Source organism: Limanda limanda, chromosome 15 (assembly GCF_963576545.1).
Source record: "Limanda limanda chromosome 15, fLimLim1.1, whole genome shotgun sequence".
NCBI lineage: Eukaryota > Metazoa > Chordata > Actinopteri > Pleuronectiformes > Pleuronectidae > Limanda > Limanda limanda.
Window position 1 is genome coordinate 25,208,373 of NC_083650.1, and position 17,499 is coordinate 25,225,871.

Below are 17,499 nucleotides of genomic sequence, written 5' to 3' on the forward strand. Positions count from 1 at the left end.
CGACACTCTCAGGAGTTTGTGTGAAACCAGATTCTCATTTAACTCTGAGCAGGAAAGCAAATATCTCCCCTAACGTCAGTATTCTCCTTCTTCTCTTTATTCTATTTTTCATATCTCGCGCTCTATCATCTAAACACAAATAAATCAAAGTATCGACATCAGATTTGTGGTAACGTTTGCGTCGCTCTTTAAAGCCGCCCCCCCCCCCCCCTCCAGGATCCTCCCCTGTTTACAGAAGGGTGATCCAGGATTAACGGGTGTTTCTGTCACTCTCATCTGGTGTTTGAGCACTTGATCACAGAGGCGTGGCCTAATCCCAACATCGATGCGGCGCCATCAACACGCTCTCCTACACATACACACACACACACACACACACACACACACACAAACACACACACAGATCCTTTTTCAAAGAACACTTTTTCTGTTGCTCGCTTTGATAGTTGATGCCAAACGTCTAATCTCATAAACTTCTGCTTGTTCTCTGCTGACGGACTCAGGCCTAAGATCTGTGAAGCGTTTGTGTGTGTGTGTGTGTGTGTGTATATGTGTGTGTGTGTTTGTGTGTGTGTGTGTGTGTGTGTGTGTGTGTGTGTGTGTTTTTGTTAACTCCTTGTTGACCTTTTCCAGTATAAGACTGATTTTGTTGATGTTCTTCTGTTGGTTGTGTTTGGTTTAGGTTGTCGACAAAAAATGTAAGTGATTGCACCGTAGCTGCGAAAACTGTGTGTGTGTGTGTGTGTGTGTGTGTGTGTGTGTGTGTGTACGTGTGTGCGTGTGTGTGTGTTGAATTTCCATAGATTTCTTAGAAAAATATAAAATAAATAACATTGACTGTTAATCCCTGTTTGCTCTTTTATTCCAGATGCATTTAGTTTTGAGAGTTGAGGTTGAGTGTCCTCACAGAGAGAGAAGTACAAACGTGTGTGTGTGTGTGTGTGCGTGTGTGTGTGCATGTGCGTGTGTGTGTGTGTGTGTGTGTGTGTGTGTGTGTGTGTCACACTGGGCTCTGTTTGGAAATCTAAGTGGGAGATTAAGTGCGGTTGGTTGATCACCAGTGGATTTGTTGACATCAGGCTTTAGACAGAGATGATAAGCTGTTTATGTCAGAGCTGTCATGAATAATTGCAAATGTTTGGGTTTTTCTGAGCTTTGCAACCTGATATCCTTCACGTCACTGAGCCTCTCCCTCACAAGAAATCATAAATCAGACTCCAAAACTACTTTTAATACCATTTGGCCCTTTAAATAAAGGGTACATGCATCATTACAATATATATTTTTCAATATCAGACTGGTGGGTGTTTGTTGTTGTGATGTAATGTTTCATAAAGATGGTTTCTGTTATTTTAGGGCGTTCTTATCGCACTGGTTTATGTTAACGTCTTTTGATAAGTGTGGTTTTAATTCGTGAAATAGTGAAACGTCAGGATTGACAAGATTTAAAAAAAAAACAGTTTTGCTTCAAATGTTATATTTGTGAACCTGGTGCTGGTGAGTGTGATCCCAGTGGGACATCAGCAAGAGTGATGAAGATGGAGTAAAATCTTTAATGATGTATTTACAGAGGTTTTTATCCAGATGTGGTTTGAGGCGTCACAGTCAAAGGTGAAGTCTGCACTGAGGATCTGAAACTCCTTCATGTGATTCGTTTAAAGTTTATTTGCTTCAAACAAATAACGATGCATAACCATGTTCCACTTTCGACCGGCGCTAAGATTTGGTTATTTTCACTCTCCTTTTGTCTCCATTTAACGTTTTTACCGTTTACAGCCCATCATTTCCAGACTCGCTTCCTATTGCTTATTTTCTCATGAAAATAATGTATAATTTTCTTTGAATCTGCAAGGGAATGAAACATAGCAGAGCTGAACACAAAACTCTGACCTTTGCATTTTTCGATTTAGTGCAAGTTGTGAACAAAAGCACGAATTGAGCCAAATGTGGTGAACAACAGCAGGCGAGAGCGTAACAATAAAATCCATGTTTCAGGTCAAATCAATTCCTCGTTCTCTTGAATTTCATAAACAATGTGAGTTGTGCTGCAGACGCAGATACAGACTGAGTCTGGCCCTGTGCTTCCCCTGTGGCCGGCTGCTGGACAGGACTGTAGATCATACTCTGGGATGAGCTGTAATTGCAAGTGACTGCTCTGTGTTTCTCAGAAGTGGTAGTGTTGTGTGTGTGTGTGTGTGTGTGTGTGTGCGTGTGTGTGTGTGTGTGTGTGTGTGTGTGTGTGTGTGTGTGTGTGGTGCGGTCAGTGGTGTTTTTGTAAAAATAAAAGGAGAAGTGTTGCTCTTGCTGTGGATTCTTTAGGAAATTGCCGTGTCCCATGCCGGGGCTGGAGCCGGAGTCTGGCTCCCAGAAGCATTACTGTGCCGGCTGGAGCCGAGGAGGCCAAGCTGTGTGTGTGTGTGTGTGTGTGTGTGTGTGTGTGTGTGTGTGTGTGTGTGTGTGTGTGTGTGTGTGTGTGTGTGTGTGTGTGTGTGTGTGTGTGTGTGTTTGTGTGTGTGTGTGTGTTTGGATAGTGCTGCATGGAGTCAGGGGCTGAGCTGGACATGGATATGTGTGTGTGTGTGTGTGTATAAATATTTAACGTTATTAAATTTGACTCTTTTGTTACAATAAAAGTTATTGTTGCATCACGAGTCAGAGCGGAGACTGTTTTGAATCTATTGAATTAAAATCTGACTGTTCACAGGCTGAGATGTGATTGTTCTGGCTCTTTGGGTTTAGTCTCTGTATCAAGTTCCAATAACAGTTACAGTTGCTAAAATTATTTTCACATACATTTGTGTTCATAATGTCACACACAGCATCATGTATGTTAATGATGAGCTTGTGTGTATATGTGTTAATGAGTCTGTAAATGTGTGTATGTCCTGTATATGTTTACTAATAAGATCCAAGCTGAACAGGTATATAACTATAAATCTTGGCAATGTGGACAGGAAACTGGAGTCGCCAGCGTGGTGAAGCCCACAGACTAAACACTGATGACCCCAGTTATGACCTCACACACAAACACACACACGCACACACACAAGCACACACAAGCACACACACAAGGACACACACACACAAGCACAAGTACTTCCAACGAACTAGGTTCAAGCTTAAACGTTGTGTTTCGATTAGTAGCAAAAAAATCCGGGGCTTTAACTAAAGGTTAATTTCATCATCAATTAATTCATCAGTTTAATTTAAAACATCTTAAAATCTCAAACCACAGAATTTTTGCATTTCTGCTTTGTTTTTTAAAAGAACATCATCAATTAAATAATTGTCAAAATAGTGGTTTGTTTATTTTCTTATTAACAAATCAATTAAGTGACTGTTTCAGTTGATGTGAATGGACCTTTAGAGCTGCTCACGAGACGGAATGTGATACAATATAAAATATAACAATATAAAATGTATTGTTGTTGTTTTTTTTTCTCTGTGGGCCTTGAGCCTGTATTAAAGTTTATATATATAACAACATATATCCCTAAAGTTCTCCATCATAGTAGTTTGTATACTGTCCAATAACCACCTCCAGTGTTTGTGAAGGAGCGAGTTCATGAGTCTCTGTCTCCCTCTGCTGGAGGACCCCGGCACAGCGTCGTCATGGTGACGCACCAGTGGAACCAGACCTGTGACCCGCGTCCCAGTGACTTCCATCTGCCCTCCAGTCCCAACCAGGACTGTTAGGTTGACCTTTGACCTGACCCCACACACCGGGGGCGGCCTCATTTATCACCTGGATGTGGAGTGTTGCAGCAGGGGGGGGGGGGTGTAGGGTGGGGGGGGTCATTAGTGAGCAGGGCAGTGCCCATGTTGGTTTTTTTAAAGGGGGTGTTTGGCTTTGGGGGGGGGGGGTGCAGTCTTTTATGTGAGTGTACAACAGTTACAGACAGAGCGACGCTGTCTGGGCTGATTCTGATTGGCCGGGGGGGTGGGGTGGGGGGGGGGGGTGCAAGGGAGGTCACGGGGTCACCGCTGATGAATGTTTGGTGATACTCAGGAGGGGGTCGCTGCGGGGGGGCAGCGCCGCCTGGTGTGGTTTGAATTAGAGACAGAACGAGTAGAGAGACAGAGACAAAACGTGTAGAGAGACAGAGACAGAACGTGTAGAGAGACAGAACGTGTAGTGAGACAGAGACAGAACGTGAAGAGAGACAGAGACAGAACGTGAAGAGAGACAGAGACAGAACGTGTAGAGAGACAGAGACAGAACGTGTAGTGAGACAGAGACAGAACGTGTAGGGAGACAGAGACAGAACGTGAAGAGAGACGGGGACAGAACGTGTAGAGAGACAGAGACAGAACGTGTAGTGAGACAGAGACAGAACGTGTAGTGAGACAGAGACAGAACGTGTAGTGAGACAGAGACAGAACGTGTAGTGAGACAGAGACAGAACGTGTAGAGAGACAGAGACAGAACGTGTAGAGAGACAGAGACAGAACGTGTAGTGAGACGGGGACAGAACGTGTAGGGAGACAGAGACAGAACGTGTAGAGAGACGGAGACAGAACGTGTAGTGAGACAGAGACAGAACGTGTAGTGAGACAGAGACAGAACGTGTAGTGAGACAGAGACAGAACGTGTAGAGAGACAGAGACAGAACGTGTAGAGAGACAGAGACAGAACGTGTAGTGAGACGGGGACAGAACGTGTAGGGAGACAGAGACAGAACGTGTAGAGAGACGGAGACAGAACGTGTAGAGAGACGGAGACAGAACGTGTAGAGAGACAGAGACAGAACGTGTAGTGAGACAGAGACAGAACGTGCAGAGAGACAGAGACAGAACGTGTAGAGAGACAGAGACAGAACGTGCAGAGAGACAGAGACAGAACGTGTAGAGAGACGGAGACAGAACGTGTAGAGAGACAGAGACAGAACGTGTAGAGAGACAGAGACAGAACGTGTAGAGAGACAGAGACAGAACGTGTAGAGAGACAGAGACAGAACGTGTAGAGAGACAGAGACAGAACGTGTAGTGAGACAGAGACAGAACGTGTAGAGAGACGGAGACAGAACGTGTAGAGAGACAGAGACAGAACGTGTAGAGAGACAGAGACAGAACGTGTAGAGAGACAGAGACAGAACGTGTAGAGAGACAGAGACAGAACGTGTAGAGAGCCAGAGACAGAACGTGTAGTGAGACAGAGACAGAACGTGTAGTGAGACAGAGACAGAACGTGTAGAGAGACAGAGACAGAACGTGTAGTGAGACAGAGACAGAACGTGTAGTGAGACAGAGACAGTATGTGTAGAGAGACAGAGACAGAACGTGTAGAGAGACAGAGACAGAACGTGTAGTGAGACAGAGACAGAACGTGTAGTGAGACGGAGACAGAACGTGTAGTGAGACAGAACGTGTAGAGAGACGGAGACAGAACGTGTAGAGAGACGGGGACAGAACGTGTAGGGAGACAGAGACAGAACGTGTAGAGAGACGGAGACAGAACGTGTAAAGAGACGGGGACAGAACGTGTAGAGAGACAGAGACAGAACGTGTAGAGAGACAGAGACAGAACGTGTAGGGAGACGGAGACAGAACGAGTAAAGAGACAGAGACAGAACGTGTAGAGAGACAGAGACAGAACGTGTAGAGAGACAGAGACAGAACGTGTAGAGAGACAGAGACAGAACGTGTAGTGAGACAGAGACAGAACGTGAAGAGAGACAGAGACAGAACGTGTAGAGAGACAGAGACAGAACGTGTAGGGAGACAGAGACAGAACGTGTAGTGAGACAGAGACAGAACGTGTAGAGAGACAGAGACAGAACGTGTAGTGAGACAGAGACAGAACGTGTAGAGAAACAGAGACAGAACGTGTAGAGAGACAGAGACAGAACGTGTAGAGAGACAGAGACAGAACGTGTAGTGAGACAGAGACAGAACGTGTAGAGAGACAGAGACAGAACGTGTAGAGAGACAGAGACAGAACGTGTAGAGAGACAGAGACAGAACGTGTAGAGAGACAGAGACAGAACGTGTAGAGAGACAGAGACAGAACGTGTAGAGAGACAGAGACAGAACGTGTAGAGAGACAGAGACAGAACGTGTAGTGAGACAGAGACAGAACGTGTAGAGAGACAGAACGTGTAGAGAGACAGAGACAGAACGTGTAGAGAGACAGAGACAGAACGTGTAGAGAGACAGAGACAGAACGTGTAGGGAGACAGAGACAGAACGTGTAGTGAGACAGAGACAGAACGTGTAGAGAGACAGAGACAGAACGTGTAGTGAGACAGAGACAGAACGTGTAGAGAGACAGAGACAGAACGTGTAGAGAGACAGAGACAGAACGTGTAGAGAGACAGAGACAGAACGTGTAGAGAGACAGAGACAGAACGTGTAGAGAGACAGAGACAGAACGTGTAGAGAGACAGAGACAGAACGTGTAGAGAGACAGAGACAGAACGTGTAGAGAGACAGAGACAGAACGTGTAGTGAGACAGAGACAGAACGTGTAGAGAGACAGAACGTGTAGAGAGACAGAGACAGAACGTGTAGAGAGACAGAGACAGAACGTGTAGAGAGACAGAGACAGAACGTGTAGTGAGACAGAGACAGAACGTGTAGTGAGACAGACACTTCTCCTGATCTCAGCTACACGTTAGTGACAGTTAAAGGATTCTATTCCTGTTTGTTTACATAGAGCAGTTGACGTTAGGTTTAGTTTGGAGTTCAGTTAAGGTTTAGGGCTAATACTTAGTTGTGATGGTTAAGGTAAGGGTAATACACCAGGGATTATGGCTCTGTGTGTGTGAGTGTGTGTTTGTGTGTGAGTGTGTGTGTGTGTGTGTTTGTGTGTGAGTGCGTGTGTGTGTGTGGGTGGGTGGGTGGGTGGGTGGGTGGGTGGGTGGCTGGATGGGGGGGTGTTTCACCCTATGAGGACGGTGTAGACTGTTAAGAATTTCAAACTTTTAAATGTAGTCTGAGCTGACAAAATTTTAACAATAAAGATAGGGACAGTTTAAGCTAGATATTAGGCATTCATACAAATGATTTTAATAATAGCTTTTCCTTCTTAGGGTTTAATCTACAAATTAAGAATGAACGTTAACTTGATCTCATTTCTAAACTTCTCTATTCAAGCATAATTTCATTAGATTCGACATAAGACAGAGTTCCAACAGCTGTCTGATAAAGTCGTGGAGGTCAGACAGAGTGACGTTGTTGACTTAATGTTGTATGTTGTTTTGGGTTCAGAGGATCCGAATGTTTACACAGTCAGGAGTGTTTTGAAATAGCGAAAACTTAATCAGAATCAGAATTCTTTTATTGGCCAGATATGTTTGCACATACAGGAAATTGCCTTGGTGTCATTGGTGCACTCGACATAAAACAATATGAAAAACAACAATATATAAGAAATAGAATAAAAAATAAAACAAAATAGCATAAAGTATAAAGTATAATAATAAAGTATATACAGTACAGAGTTATGGGCACGTGCTGTGCTAAGGTGCAGATTTCTTTAGATTGGTGATAGTGCCAATAATATATAAGTTATTAATTATGTGCAGGGGGGGGTGGGGGTGGTAGGTGGTGGGGCAGAGTCAGTGTGATGCAGGGGGCTTGTTTGTGAGCCCCACGGCCATGGGGAAAAAACTGTTCAGATGGCGCGAGGTTTTAGCCCGGAACCTTTTTCCGGAGGGAAGTCTCTGGAATAGGTGGTGACCGGGATGGGAAGGATCAGCCATGATCTTTTCTCCAATTGTAAACACCTTTGGCCCACATTGCATCTTTGGTTCAAGGACTTTTATGAAGTTAACAGGTTGCCTAGCAACTATAGCGTCATTGGGAGTGTCTCCCTGTTCTACTTCCGTATTCCAAAAGCCAGGAGGATGGATTACGCGTTCGCACTTCCGAGGAGGAGGAACGAAGATCTACTGTTATAAAATGGACAGACACCGGATGTTCGGGGCGCTCTGATACACCTAATGTACTGAAGCCCATTACTTTTGAAGTAGCCTGTTCATTGCTTTCCTAAATAAATACTTGATTTGACCAAACTGAGTTCGGACCTTCTATCTCTTAAAGAATTAAACAACACGTTTTTAACAAGACTGAAGCTAGAAGGTCTTTAGCTCCTTAAGCTTCCCTTACCTCCTCAAGCTAACTAGCCGTTAGCTTAGCGTCAGCCGGCCTCAGCGATGCTAGCGGTGAGCTAACTCACCGTTAGCACCGTTAGCTACTAGCACGTGACGAGAGATTCAACTTACATCTGACTTTAGTACATTAACGCATGAGATGACGTGAGAAGCTCAAACTCACGTTGACCGTGAACGCACCACACGCGAGTTGAAACAGGTCACATGACTTCACCTGAACTGTTATAACGTCTTTATTAATCTGAGCTGAAAGATGGAGACTATTACACTAAATCCTCCCTCTGGTATTTATTCATAACTACACTGCTCAAAGAAATTTAAGGAACACTTTGAAAACACATCAGATCTCATTGTGAAAAAAAATTATGTTGGATATTTATACTGATATGGACAGTTTAATGTCTTAGGAACAAAAGGATGCCATATCTTTGATGGAAATAAAAGTTTTCAGCCTACAGAGGGCTCAATTTTATAGACAACCCGAAAATCATAGTGAAAAAGTGATGTGGCAGGCTTGTCCATTTTGAAACTGTACTGTAAAGTGCTTTGAGTGGTCTTCATCAGACTAGAAAAGCGCTATATAAATACAAATCCATTTACAAATCCATTTTCCTCCTTGCACAAAGCAGCAGATATCGGTCCTGCTGATGGGTTGAGGACCTTCTACGGCCCTGTCCAGCTCTCCTAGACTAACTGCCTGTCTCCTGGAATCTCCTCCATGTTCTGGAGATTATGCTGGGAGACACATCAGATCTCCTTGCAACGGCACGCATGGATGTGCCATCCTGGAGGAGTTGGACAATCTGTGCAACTTCTGTAGGGTTAAGAAATGGCCTCATGCTCCCAGTAGAGATAAGGACTCTAGCTAAAGCCAACACTAATGGAAAACCAGTGGAAGTGATCAAGAGGGAGAAACTTGAAATGGCCTCCACATGCAAAACCACTCCTATTTTGGGGGTCGTCTCATTGTTGCCCCTCTAGTACACTTGTTGTTAATTCCATCAACACCAATGCAGCTGGAACTGATTAACAACCCCCTCTGCTACTTAACTGACTAGATAATTATCAAAAAAGTGCAATTGAATTCATGCCATACGCTGATAAAAAAGTGTTCCTTTAATTTTTTTGACCTCCTGTCTTTAACTGAACCTGTGGGTGAAACTTTATCAAATTAAATCAGGACAAATCTACTTATTTTCATCATCCTCAGAAACTAAATTTGCTATTAATGAACTCTCTATATTTTCTGTCCTCTGGTTTATTTTTTACTCTCATATTTTAGTAAGATTCGGATTTTTGAATATACCATAACATAAACAAGTATGAATAATAAGTTCTTCCTAATAGATTTTTCCTCTAAATAATGTCAAATTACTGGTTAACAAGGCTAAATGTAGATCTGCTTACTTTTCCCTGTTTATATATCTATAAATCTAGAATTAGTCTTTATTAGTCAATTTAATACGTATGTGCATCAGAGGTCTTCAAGTTTGCACATCTCACGTGCACGTTGGAAAACAATTCATCAAATAAGTTTTTATGCTATGTTACGATATTATTTTGAAATAAGGATATTAGGAGTAGTAATTTAAGCATAGCCGCAAAAACAGAATAATGAGATGTTTACTTACAGTTTTTTTGATTGCTTAAACACTAAAATCAAAAGTATTACACAATTATCAAAACCTTACACTCAAGGAGCAGAACATGGGCCCAGATCTGCACCACTATAAGCACAATGTCAGCTTCACACTTTTTGCAAAACAATACACACAGTGATTTGCAAAACACTAAACACACTTGTGTACAATAGACACAGAAGTATATGAAGAAGTCCCTTCCTTGCAATTCCTAAGCACTGACTGTCAAATGACCCCCCCCCCCCCCTATGAGCCAATTGGTTAAACACAGCCACCAGGTGAGCAAACACATGACTGCTTAATTGTAGACACACCAATCAGGTTTAAACACTATACAAAAGCAGCAGCTGAGTTCACCTGACTTCATCTAGAATGGAGCTTGTGCTCAAAAAAGAAGAAGAGTGAGGGTGAGAGGGGGAATCCACGGAGGAGGAGAAGGAGGAAGAGTGAGGGTGAAAGGGGGAATCCACGGAGGAGGAGAAGGAGGAAAAGGAAGAGGAAGAGTGAGGGTGAGAGGGGGAATCCACGGAGGAGGAGAAGGAGGAAGAGTGAGGGTGAGAGGGGGAACCCACGGAGGAGGAGAAGGCTGCAGCATGAGTATATGGAGGTGTGTATTGTTCTCTTTAGCACTGTGATGTTGCATACTGCACACGTAACCTTTATCATGTAAATGTACTGTATACCAGACCTATGCTGAACTACACAATCTTGTCTTTCACTGTATTTCAGAGAGTTTTACAGATGGATGCTGAGGAAATCCTGCATGAATTCATATATATAGATGAGGCAGGGTTCAACCTGACAAAAGCAAGAAGGAGAGGCAGAAATACCATTGGCCACGCCCACAGGGCTATAATCAGTGTCCCAGGGCAGCGGGGGGGAACATCACCCTTTCCACTGCCATTACACAGAATGGGGTCCTCCTCCGTCACGCCAGTAGGGGCCCCTACAACACACCTCACATTCTCATATTTTTGGAGCGATTGCACAACATCGTCACAGCAGTAAACCACAGGCTCCAGATGCAATACATTATCATCTGGGACCATGTGTCATTCCACCGCTCTGCTCTGGTCCAGAACTGGTTTCAACACCATCCACAGTTTACAGATATATACCTTCCACCATACTCTCCCTTTCTAAACCCAATCAAAGAGTTTTTCTCTGCATGGGGGTGGGGGGTTTAAGATCTCCGGCCCGAGGCTCAGGTACCCCTCATTGAAACCTGTACTGGTTTCAATGAGGGGTACTGAATTTTCTGCTTGTCTGATATTTGCTGAGCTTACAGTGTTATGCACACTCCTGTAGTAGCATGAAAACTGGGACATGTTTTGTTTTGATTCTCAATGTTGACTGATTTGGGAATATGGAGAGATATAAATTCTATTTTCATGAGTCTGCAGCATTGGTGTTGTGTAGAGTTTGGTGAATTTATTGTATATTTGCACTTTCTCTGTGTACTTCACTTACAGGACTCTAATCACTGAGAACTGGAATTGCTAAAAGTGTTTTAGGTTAGCAGCAGCAGTGTGTAACTGGTTCAAACAGAATTAAGTCATATGAAGCGTGTGTTTCATATGGTAACAAAATATGGTTTTGATAAATGAGTGTATAGTTTTTACAAGAGTGTTTCATTTTGCAAAGGATCTGAGGTGCTCTGCTGATTGGGTGTGTGGTTGTGCTGATTGTGTTTAGTGGTTTGAAACACCGGGCCCTGTTTTCAAAATCGTGCTTAAGCAATCGAGAAAAACTGTAAGTGTAAATCGACATGTAGGTTATTAATGTATTAATTTGGAAGTCCTGCTCCTTAAATCAGAAAACAGATTTGCACAGTTATAAGGAACATGACTAAGTAAAAGAAAGAAAATCTTCTACTGAAATGGATCCATTGAAGACAGTGGTTTCAAGCATTTTGGGTTTGTCAAATTAAAAGCTAAAAGAAAATAAAAGGAAATTATGACGTTTCTATGGTAAGATGTTTGAATCATGAATCTAATCTGCTGGACAAACTCATTTTCTTACTTTTTAGACAATTTGTACTATTTAAGTGGATCTATTACGAAGCCTCCAACTGTGTCAAAGTGAGTCAAGAATTTCCAAAGGAAAAGCTCAGAACAAAGATAAAAGTAAATGATCAAATCTGTAGATCTATGGCAGCTTCTAGTGCCCAGTGATCTCAGCAGCTTCCCAGAAAGGGCAAAGGGAACATTGAACTCACTGGTATTTAAAAAACACTGATATCAGATATATCATTGACAGATAGTTTATCTTTCTCATTGCGGATTATCTGTTTGTTAGCTGGATTTCGCAAGATGCTCCTTCACCAGTGTAATGTTTCGTACCAACTCTGATTGGACCATGGACCACTCATTATTGATTACTTTAAAAGAAACAAAACACTGTGGCACTATTATGGTGCATTAAGTATGCATCAAAAAGTTCACAATACAAGAGAGGACACATTAACTTGTGTTGTTGTTGTTGACCTGGTGTGACTGAGAAGAAGTCAACCACAAAGTGACATATCTGCCCTCGTGTCGTCTTTTCTAAAGCTGCGTTTTACGAGGTCAAGAGGTTGAACTGAAACATCATGTGGAAAGTTATGTGACATCCAGGTGAGCTGTTGGTTTTTCTCCTGGTGAAACAAAGTGTTTGCCAAGTGCCTTTGACCAATAACATCACATCACCAGTGCAGACAGCCTCTCTGAAGAGTATAAAAGAACGCAGCCTGCCCACCTGTCTCTTTCAAACTCTCATTCTCATCCAACACTGCAGATCATCTCCAACCCCTCGTCCTGCTCCTGTGACAGAGAGAGAGAGACGCCAACATGATCCTGCTCCTCCTTCTGTTCACCCTCGGTGCTGTGTCTCCTTCAGATGGAACTGAGGCCCAGATGCAGCGTGGAAACTGTCCCTCGTTCTGGTCCAGCTTCAACAACCGCTGCTACAAGTACGTGGCCACACCGATGACCTGGGCTAATGCAGAGCTCTATTGTTTGTCACAGGGAGCCAACCTGGTGTCTATCCACAGTCTGGATGAACAGAATTTCGTCAAAGTCCTGATCAAGAGCTTTGACATTGTTGCAGGAAGAACCTGGATCGGACTCAACGATCTCCATAAAGAAGGCAAGTGGATGTGGTCTGATGGTTCTGCATTGGACTTTACCTTTTGGTCCCCAGGACAGCCAGACAATCGAGGAAACGAAGACTGTGTTCAAACCAACTATAACGCTGCTAAGAAATGGAATGATAAAGACTGTAGTGGTCCTATTCCCTCTGTTTGTGCATCTCACATAATCTATCCTCAGTGATCGTTAAGTCTGATCTAACCTGGTCACTGATCACCTGATGCTTGTTGACATGAAATTGTTCTCAGCAATAAAGATAAAATGCAAACTCCTCTGTTTGTTCTCATTTCACCCACTTACTTTTCGTACCTGTTGTCAGGTATTTGTTTTTGGTGATTTTAACAAATCTAATGTTATTGTTAAAATCAATGATAAATATGAGCACAAATAAAATGGTGATGATGGGTCAAATTAAAGGATGGTAGTGAGAGTGAATGCAGACAGAAGACGGAATGGAGTGGATGACTTGAAAAAAGAAGCATGAAACTAAACGGTTACTTTTATTTGACTTATGCTTTTTTGGAAAATCACTGAGTCGTTGGTGGAAGCAAACTGCACATAACATGACGAAGTTGAAATGATATTCATCTGACGAGCCCGTCTGATGACTTCAGAGAGGAAATGGGAATAAGGAGGAGACTGTTTCAATGTCAAATACTAAATAAGGACTAAAGAGTTTAAAGAGTTTCTGTAAAACAGAATATTTTGGGATGTGTAAACAGCTGCTTCTGTCTCATTGGAGCTGATTCCAGCTGGCATGAACAAAGTCTGTGCGTGTGTGCGTGTGTGCGTGTGTGCGTGTGTGCGTGTGTGTGTGTGTGTGTGTGTGTGTGTGTGTGGTTTAGAACTAGGGAACAGTCAAATCTGTAGTGGAATATATAGAAGATAAAGTAAAGTAGAAATCTTCCAAAACGTTCTTTCATACTTTTTTTAGTGTATGATCTTAAATTAAACTGTTAATGTCGAGTTCAATTTTATTTATATAGCAAATTTATAAAAACTTGGAAACAAGAAAAACAGCAACATGGAATACAGCAGCAATCTATTTCATATATTTCATTAGAAGTATTTTTGCCTTCTTTATAAACTGTCTGTAGGTTGTGACAGTGGCCAGCAGAGGGTGGCAGAGGAGGAAGTCAGTCTGCTGTGCTCAATCATTTATTAGTTGTTGTCATGTCTGCGTGAAGTCCTGTTTAATTAAAGCAATGCTGTTTGCTTGTTGGAAAAAACACAAAGTTCCCAATACAAGAGAGGACACATTCAAGACTTTGTTATCGTAACAGTGATGATGTGTCAACTTGTACCTGGTGTGACTGAGAAGACGTCAACCACAAAGTGACATATCTGCCCTCGTGTCGTCTTTTCTAAAGCTGCGTTTTACGAGGTCAAGAGGTTGAACTGAAACATCATGTGGAAAGTTATGTGACATCCAGGTGAGCTGCCTTTGAGCTGGTTTTTCTGCCTTGTGCTATGAGAAAACCCTTTTATCGGGCAGCTGTGTATAAAACAAAGTGTTTGCCAAGTGCCTTTGACCAATAACATCACATCAACAGTGCAGACACCCTCTCTGAAGAGTATAAAAGAACGCAGCCTGCCCACCTGTCTCTTTCAAACTCTCATTCTCATCCAACACTGCAGATCATCTCCAACCCCTCGTCCTGCTCCTGTGACAGAGAGAGAGAGACGCCAACATGATCCTGCTCCTCCTTCTGTTCACCCTGACTCTGGGTGCTGTGTCTCCTTCAGATGGACCTGAGGTCAAGCTGCAGCGTGGAAACTGTCCCCTGTTCTGGTTCAGCTTCAACAACCGCTGCTACAAGTACGTGGCCACACCGATGACCTGGGCTAATGCTGAGTTCCACTGTGTGTCACAGGGAGCCAACCTGGTGTCTATCCACAGTCTGGGTGAAGAGAATTTCATCACAGCCCTGATCAAGAACTTTGATCATGCTGAAGGAGTCACCTGGATCGGACTCACCGACCAACACATAGAAGGCCGCTGGATGTGGTCTGATGGTTGTGCAGTGAAGTTTACCTTTTGGTCCTCAGGACAGCCAGACAACTACAATGGATGGGAAAACTGTGTTCATAACAATTATCTCGAAATCGAAAAGAAATGGAATGATAATTCGTGTAGTGTCCCTTATCCTTCTGTTTGTGCATCTCGCATAATGTGTCCTCAGTGATCGTTAAGTCTGATCTAACCTGGTCACTGATCACCAGATGCTTGTTGACATGAAATTGTTCTCAGCAATAAAGACACAAATGCAAACTCCTCTGTTTGTTCTCATTTCACCCACTTACTTTTCATACCTGTTGTCAGGTATTTGTTGTTTGTTGATTTTAACAATCCCAATGTCCTTGTTAAAATCAATGATAAATATGAGCAAAAATAAAATGGTGATGATGATGATGATGATGATGATGATGGGTCAAATTAAAGGATGGTAGTGAGAGTGAATGCAGACAGAGGACGGAATGGAGTGGATGACTTGAAAAAAGAAGCATGAAACTAAACGGTTACTTTTATTTGACTTATGCTTTTTTGGAAAATCACTGAGTCGTTGGTGGAAGCAAACTGCACATAACATGACGAGGTTGAAATTATATTTATCTGACGAGCCCGTCTGATGACTTCAGAGAGGAAATGGGAATAAGGAGGAGACTGTTTCAATGTCAAATACTAAATAAGGACTAAAGAGTTTAAAGAGTTTTTGGGATGTGTAAACAGCTGCTTCTGTCTCATTGGAGCTGATTCCAGCTGGCATGAACAAAGTCTGTGTGTGTCTGTGTGTGTGTGTGTGTGTGTGTGTGTGTGTGTGTGTGTGTGTGTGTGCGTGTGTGTGTGTGTGTGTGTCTTTAGAACTAGGGAACAGTCAAATCTGTAGTGGAATATATAGAAGATAAAGTAAAGTAGAAATCTTCCAAAACGTTCTTTCATACTTTTTTTAGTGTATGACCTTAAATTAAACTGTTAATGTCGAGTTCAATTTTATTTATATAGCAAATTTATAAAAACTTGGAAACAAGAAAAACAGCAACATGGAATACAGCAGCAATCTATTTCATATATTTCATTAGAAGTATTTTTGCCTTCTTTATAAACTGTCTGTAGGTTGTGACAGTGGCCAGCAGAGGGTGGCAGAGGAGGAAGTCAGTCTGCTGTGCTCAATCATTTATTAGTTGTTGTCATGTCTGCGTGAAGTCCTGTTTAATTAAAGCAATGCTGTTTGCTTGTTGGAAAAAACACAAAGTTCACAATACAAGAGAGGACACATTCAAGACTTTGTTATCGTAACAGTGATGATGTGTCAACTTGTATCTGGTGTGACTGAGAAGACGTCAACCACAAAGTGACATATCTGCCCTCGTGTCGTCTTTTCTAAAGCTGCGTTTTACGAGGTCAAGAGGTTGAACTGAAACATCATGTGACAAGTTATGTGACATCCAGGTGAGCTGCCTTTGAGCTGTTTTTTCTGCCTTGTGCTTTGAGAAAACCCTTTTATCGGGCAGCTGTGTATAAAACAAAGTGTTTGCCAAGTGCCTTTGACCAATAACATCACATCACCAGTGCAGACAGCCTCTCTGAAGAGTATAAAAGAACGCAGCCGGCCCACCTGTCTCTTTCAAACTCTCATTCTCATCCAACACTGCAGATCATCTCCAACCCCTCGTCCTGCTCCTGTGACAGAGAGAGAGAGACGCCAACATGATCCTGCTCCTCCTTCTGTTCACCCTGACTCTGGGTGCTGTGTCTCCTTCAGATGGACCTGAGGTCAAGCTGCAGCGTGGAAACTGTCCCCTGTTCTGGTTCAGCTTCAACAACCGCTGCTACAAGTACGTGGCCACACCGATGACCTGGGCTAATGCTGAGTTCCACTGTGTGTCACAGGGAGCCAACCTGGTATCTATCCACAGTCTGGATGAAGAGAATTTCATCACAGCCCTGATCAAGAACTTTGATCATGCTGAAGGAGTCACCTGGATCGGACTCACCGACCAACACATAGAAGGCCGCTGGATGTGGTCTGATGGTTGTGCAGTGAAGTTTACCTTTTGGGCCTCAGGAGAGCCAAACAACTACACAGGATGGGAAAACTATGGTCATAACAATTATCTCGAAATCGAAAAGAAATGGAATGATCATTCGTGTAGTGTCCCTTATCCTTCTGTTTGTGCATCTCGCATAATGTGTCCTCAGTGATCGTTAAGTCTGATCTAACCTGGTCACTGATCACCTGATGCTGGTTGACATGAAATAGTTCTCAGCAATAAAGACACAAATGCAAACTCCTCTGTTTGTTCTCATTTCACCCACTTACTTTTCATACCTGTTGTCAGGTATTTGTTGTTTGTTGATTTTAACAATCCCAATGTCCTTGTTAAAATCAATGATAAATATGAGCAAAAATAAAATGGTGATGATGATGATGATGATGATGATGATGATGATGATGATGATGATGATGATGATGATGATGACGATGATGATGATGGGTCAAATTAAAGGATGGTAGTGAGAGTGAATGCAGACAGAAGACAGAATGGAGTGGATGACTTGAAAAAAGAAGCATGAAACTAAACGGTTACTTTTATTTGACTTATGCTTTTTTGGAA

At 42.7% G+C, this 17,499-nt stretch overlaps 3 protein-coding genes across 3 annotated transcripts; all 3 read left to right on the forward strand.

Annotated features, from left to right (window-relative positions):
- The first annotated feature begins 12,490 nt into the window (after nucleotides 1-12,490).
- Nucleotides 12,491-13,153, forward strand: LOC133020744 (lactose-binding lectin l-2-like). Its single transcript, XM_061087444.1, has one exon. It carries the CDS (start codon nucleotides 12,583-12,585, stop codon nucleotides 13,063-13,065), a length of 483 nt encoding a protein of 160 aa, XP_060943427.1. The 5' UTR covers nucleotides 12,491-12,582; the 3' UTR covers nucleotides 13,066-13,153.
- A 1,211-nt stretch (nucleotides 13,154-14,364) lies between these two features.
- Nucleotides 14,365-15,157, forward strand: LOC133020745 (lactose-binding lectin l-2-like). The gene has a single exon (XM_061087445.1). The coding sequence runs from the start codon at nucleotides 14,574-14,576 to the stop codon at nucleotides 15,066-15,068; it is 495 nt and encodes a 164-aa protein (XP_060943428.1). The 5' UTR covers nucleotides 14,365-14,573; the 3' UTR covers nucleotides 15,069-15,157.
- Nucleotides 15,158-16,483: 1,326 nt separating this feature from the next.
- LOC133020807 (lactose-binding lectin l-2-like) lies at nucleotides 16,484-17,175 on the forward strand. Its single transcript, XM_061087523.1, has one exon. The coding sequence runs from the start codon at nucleotides 16,592-16,594 to the stop codon at nucleotides 17,084-17,086; it is 495 nt and encodes a 164-aa protein (XP_060943506.1). The 5' UTR covers nucleotides 16,484-16,591; the 3' UTR covers nucleotides 17,087-17,175.
- The last annotated feature ends 324 nt before the right edge of the window (nucleotides 17,176-17,499 follow it).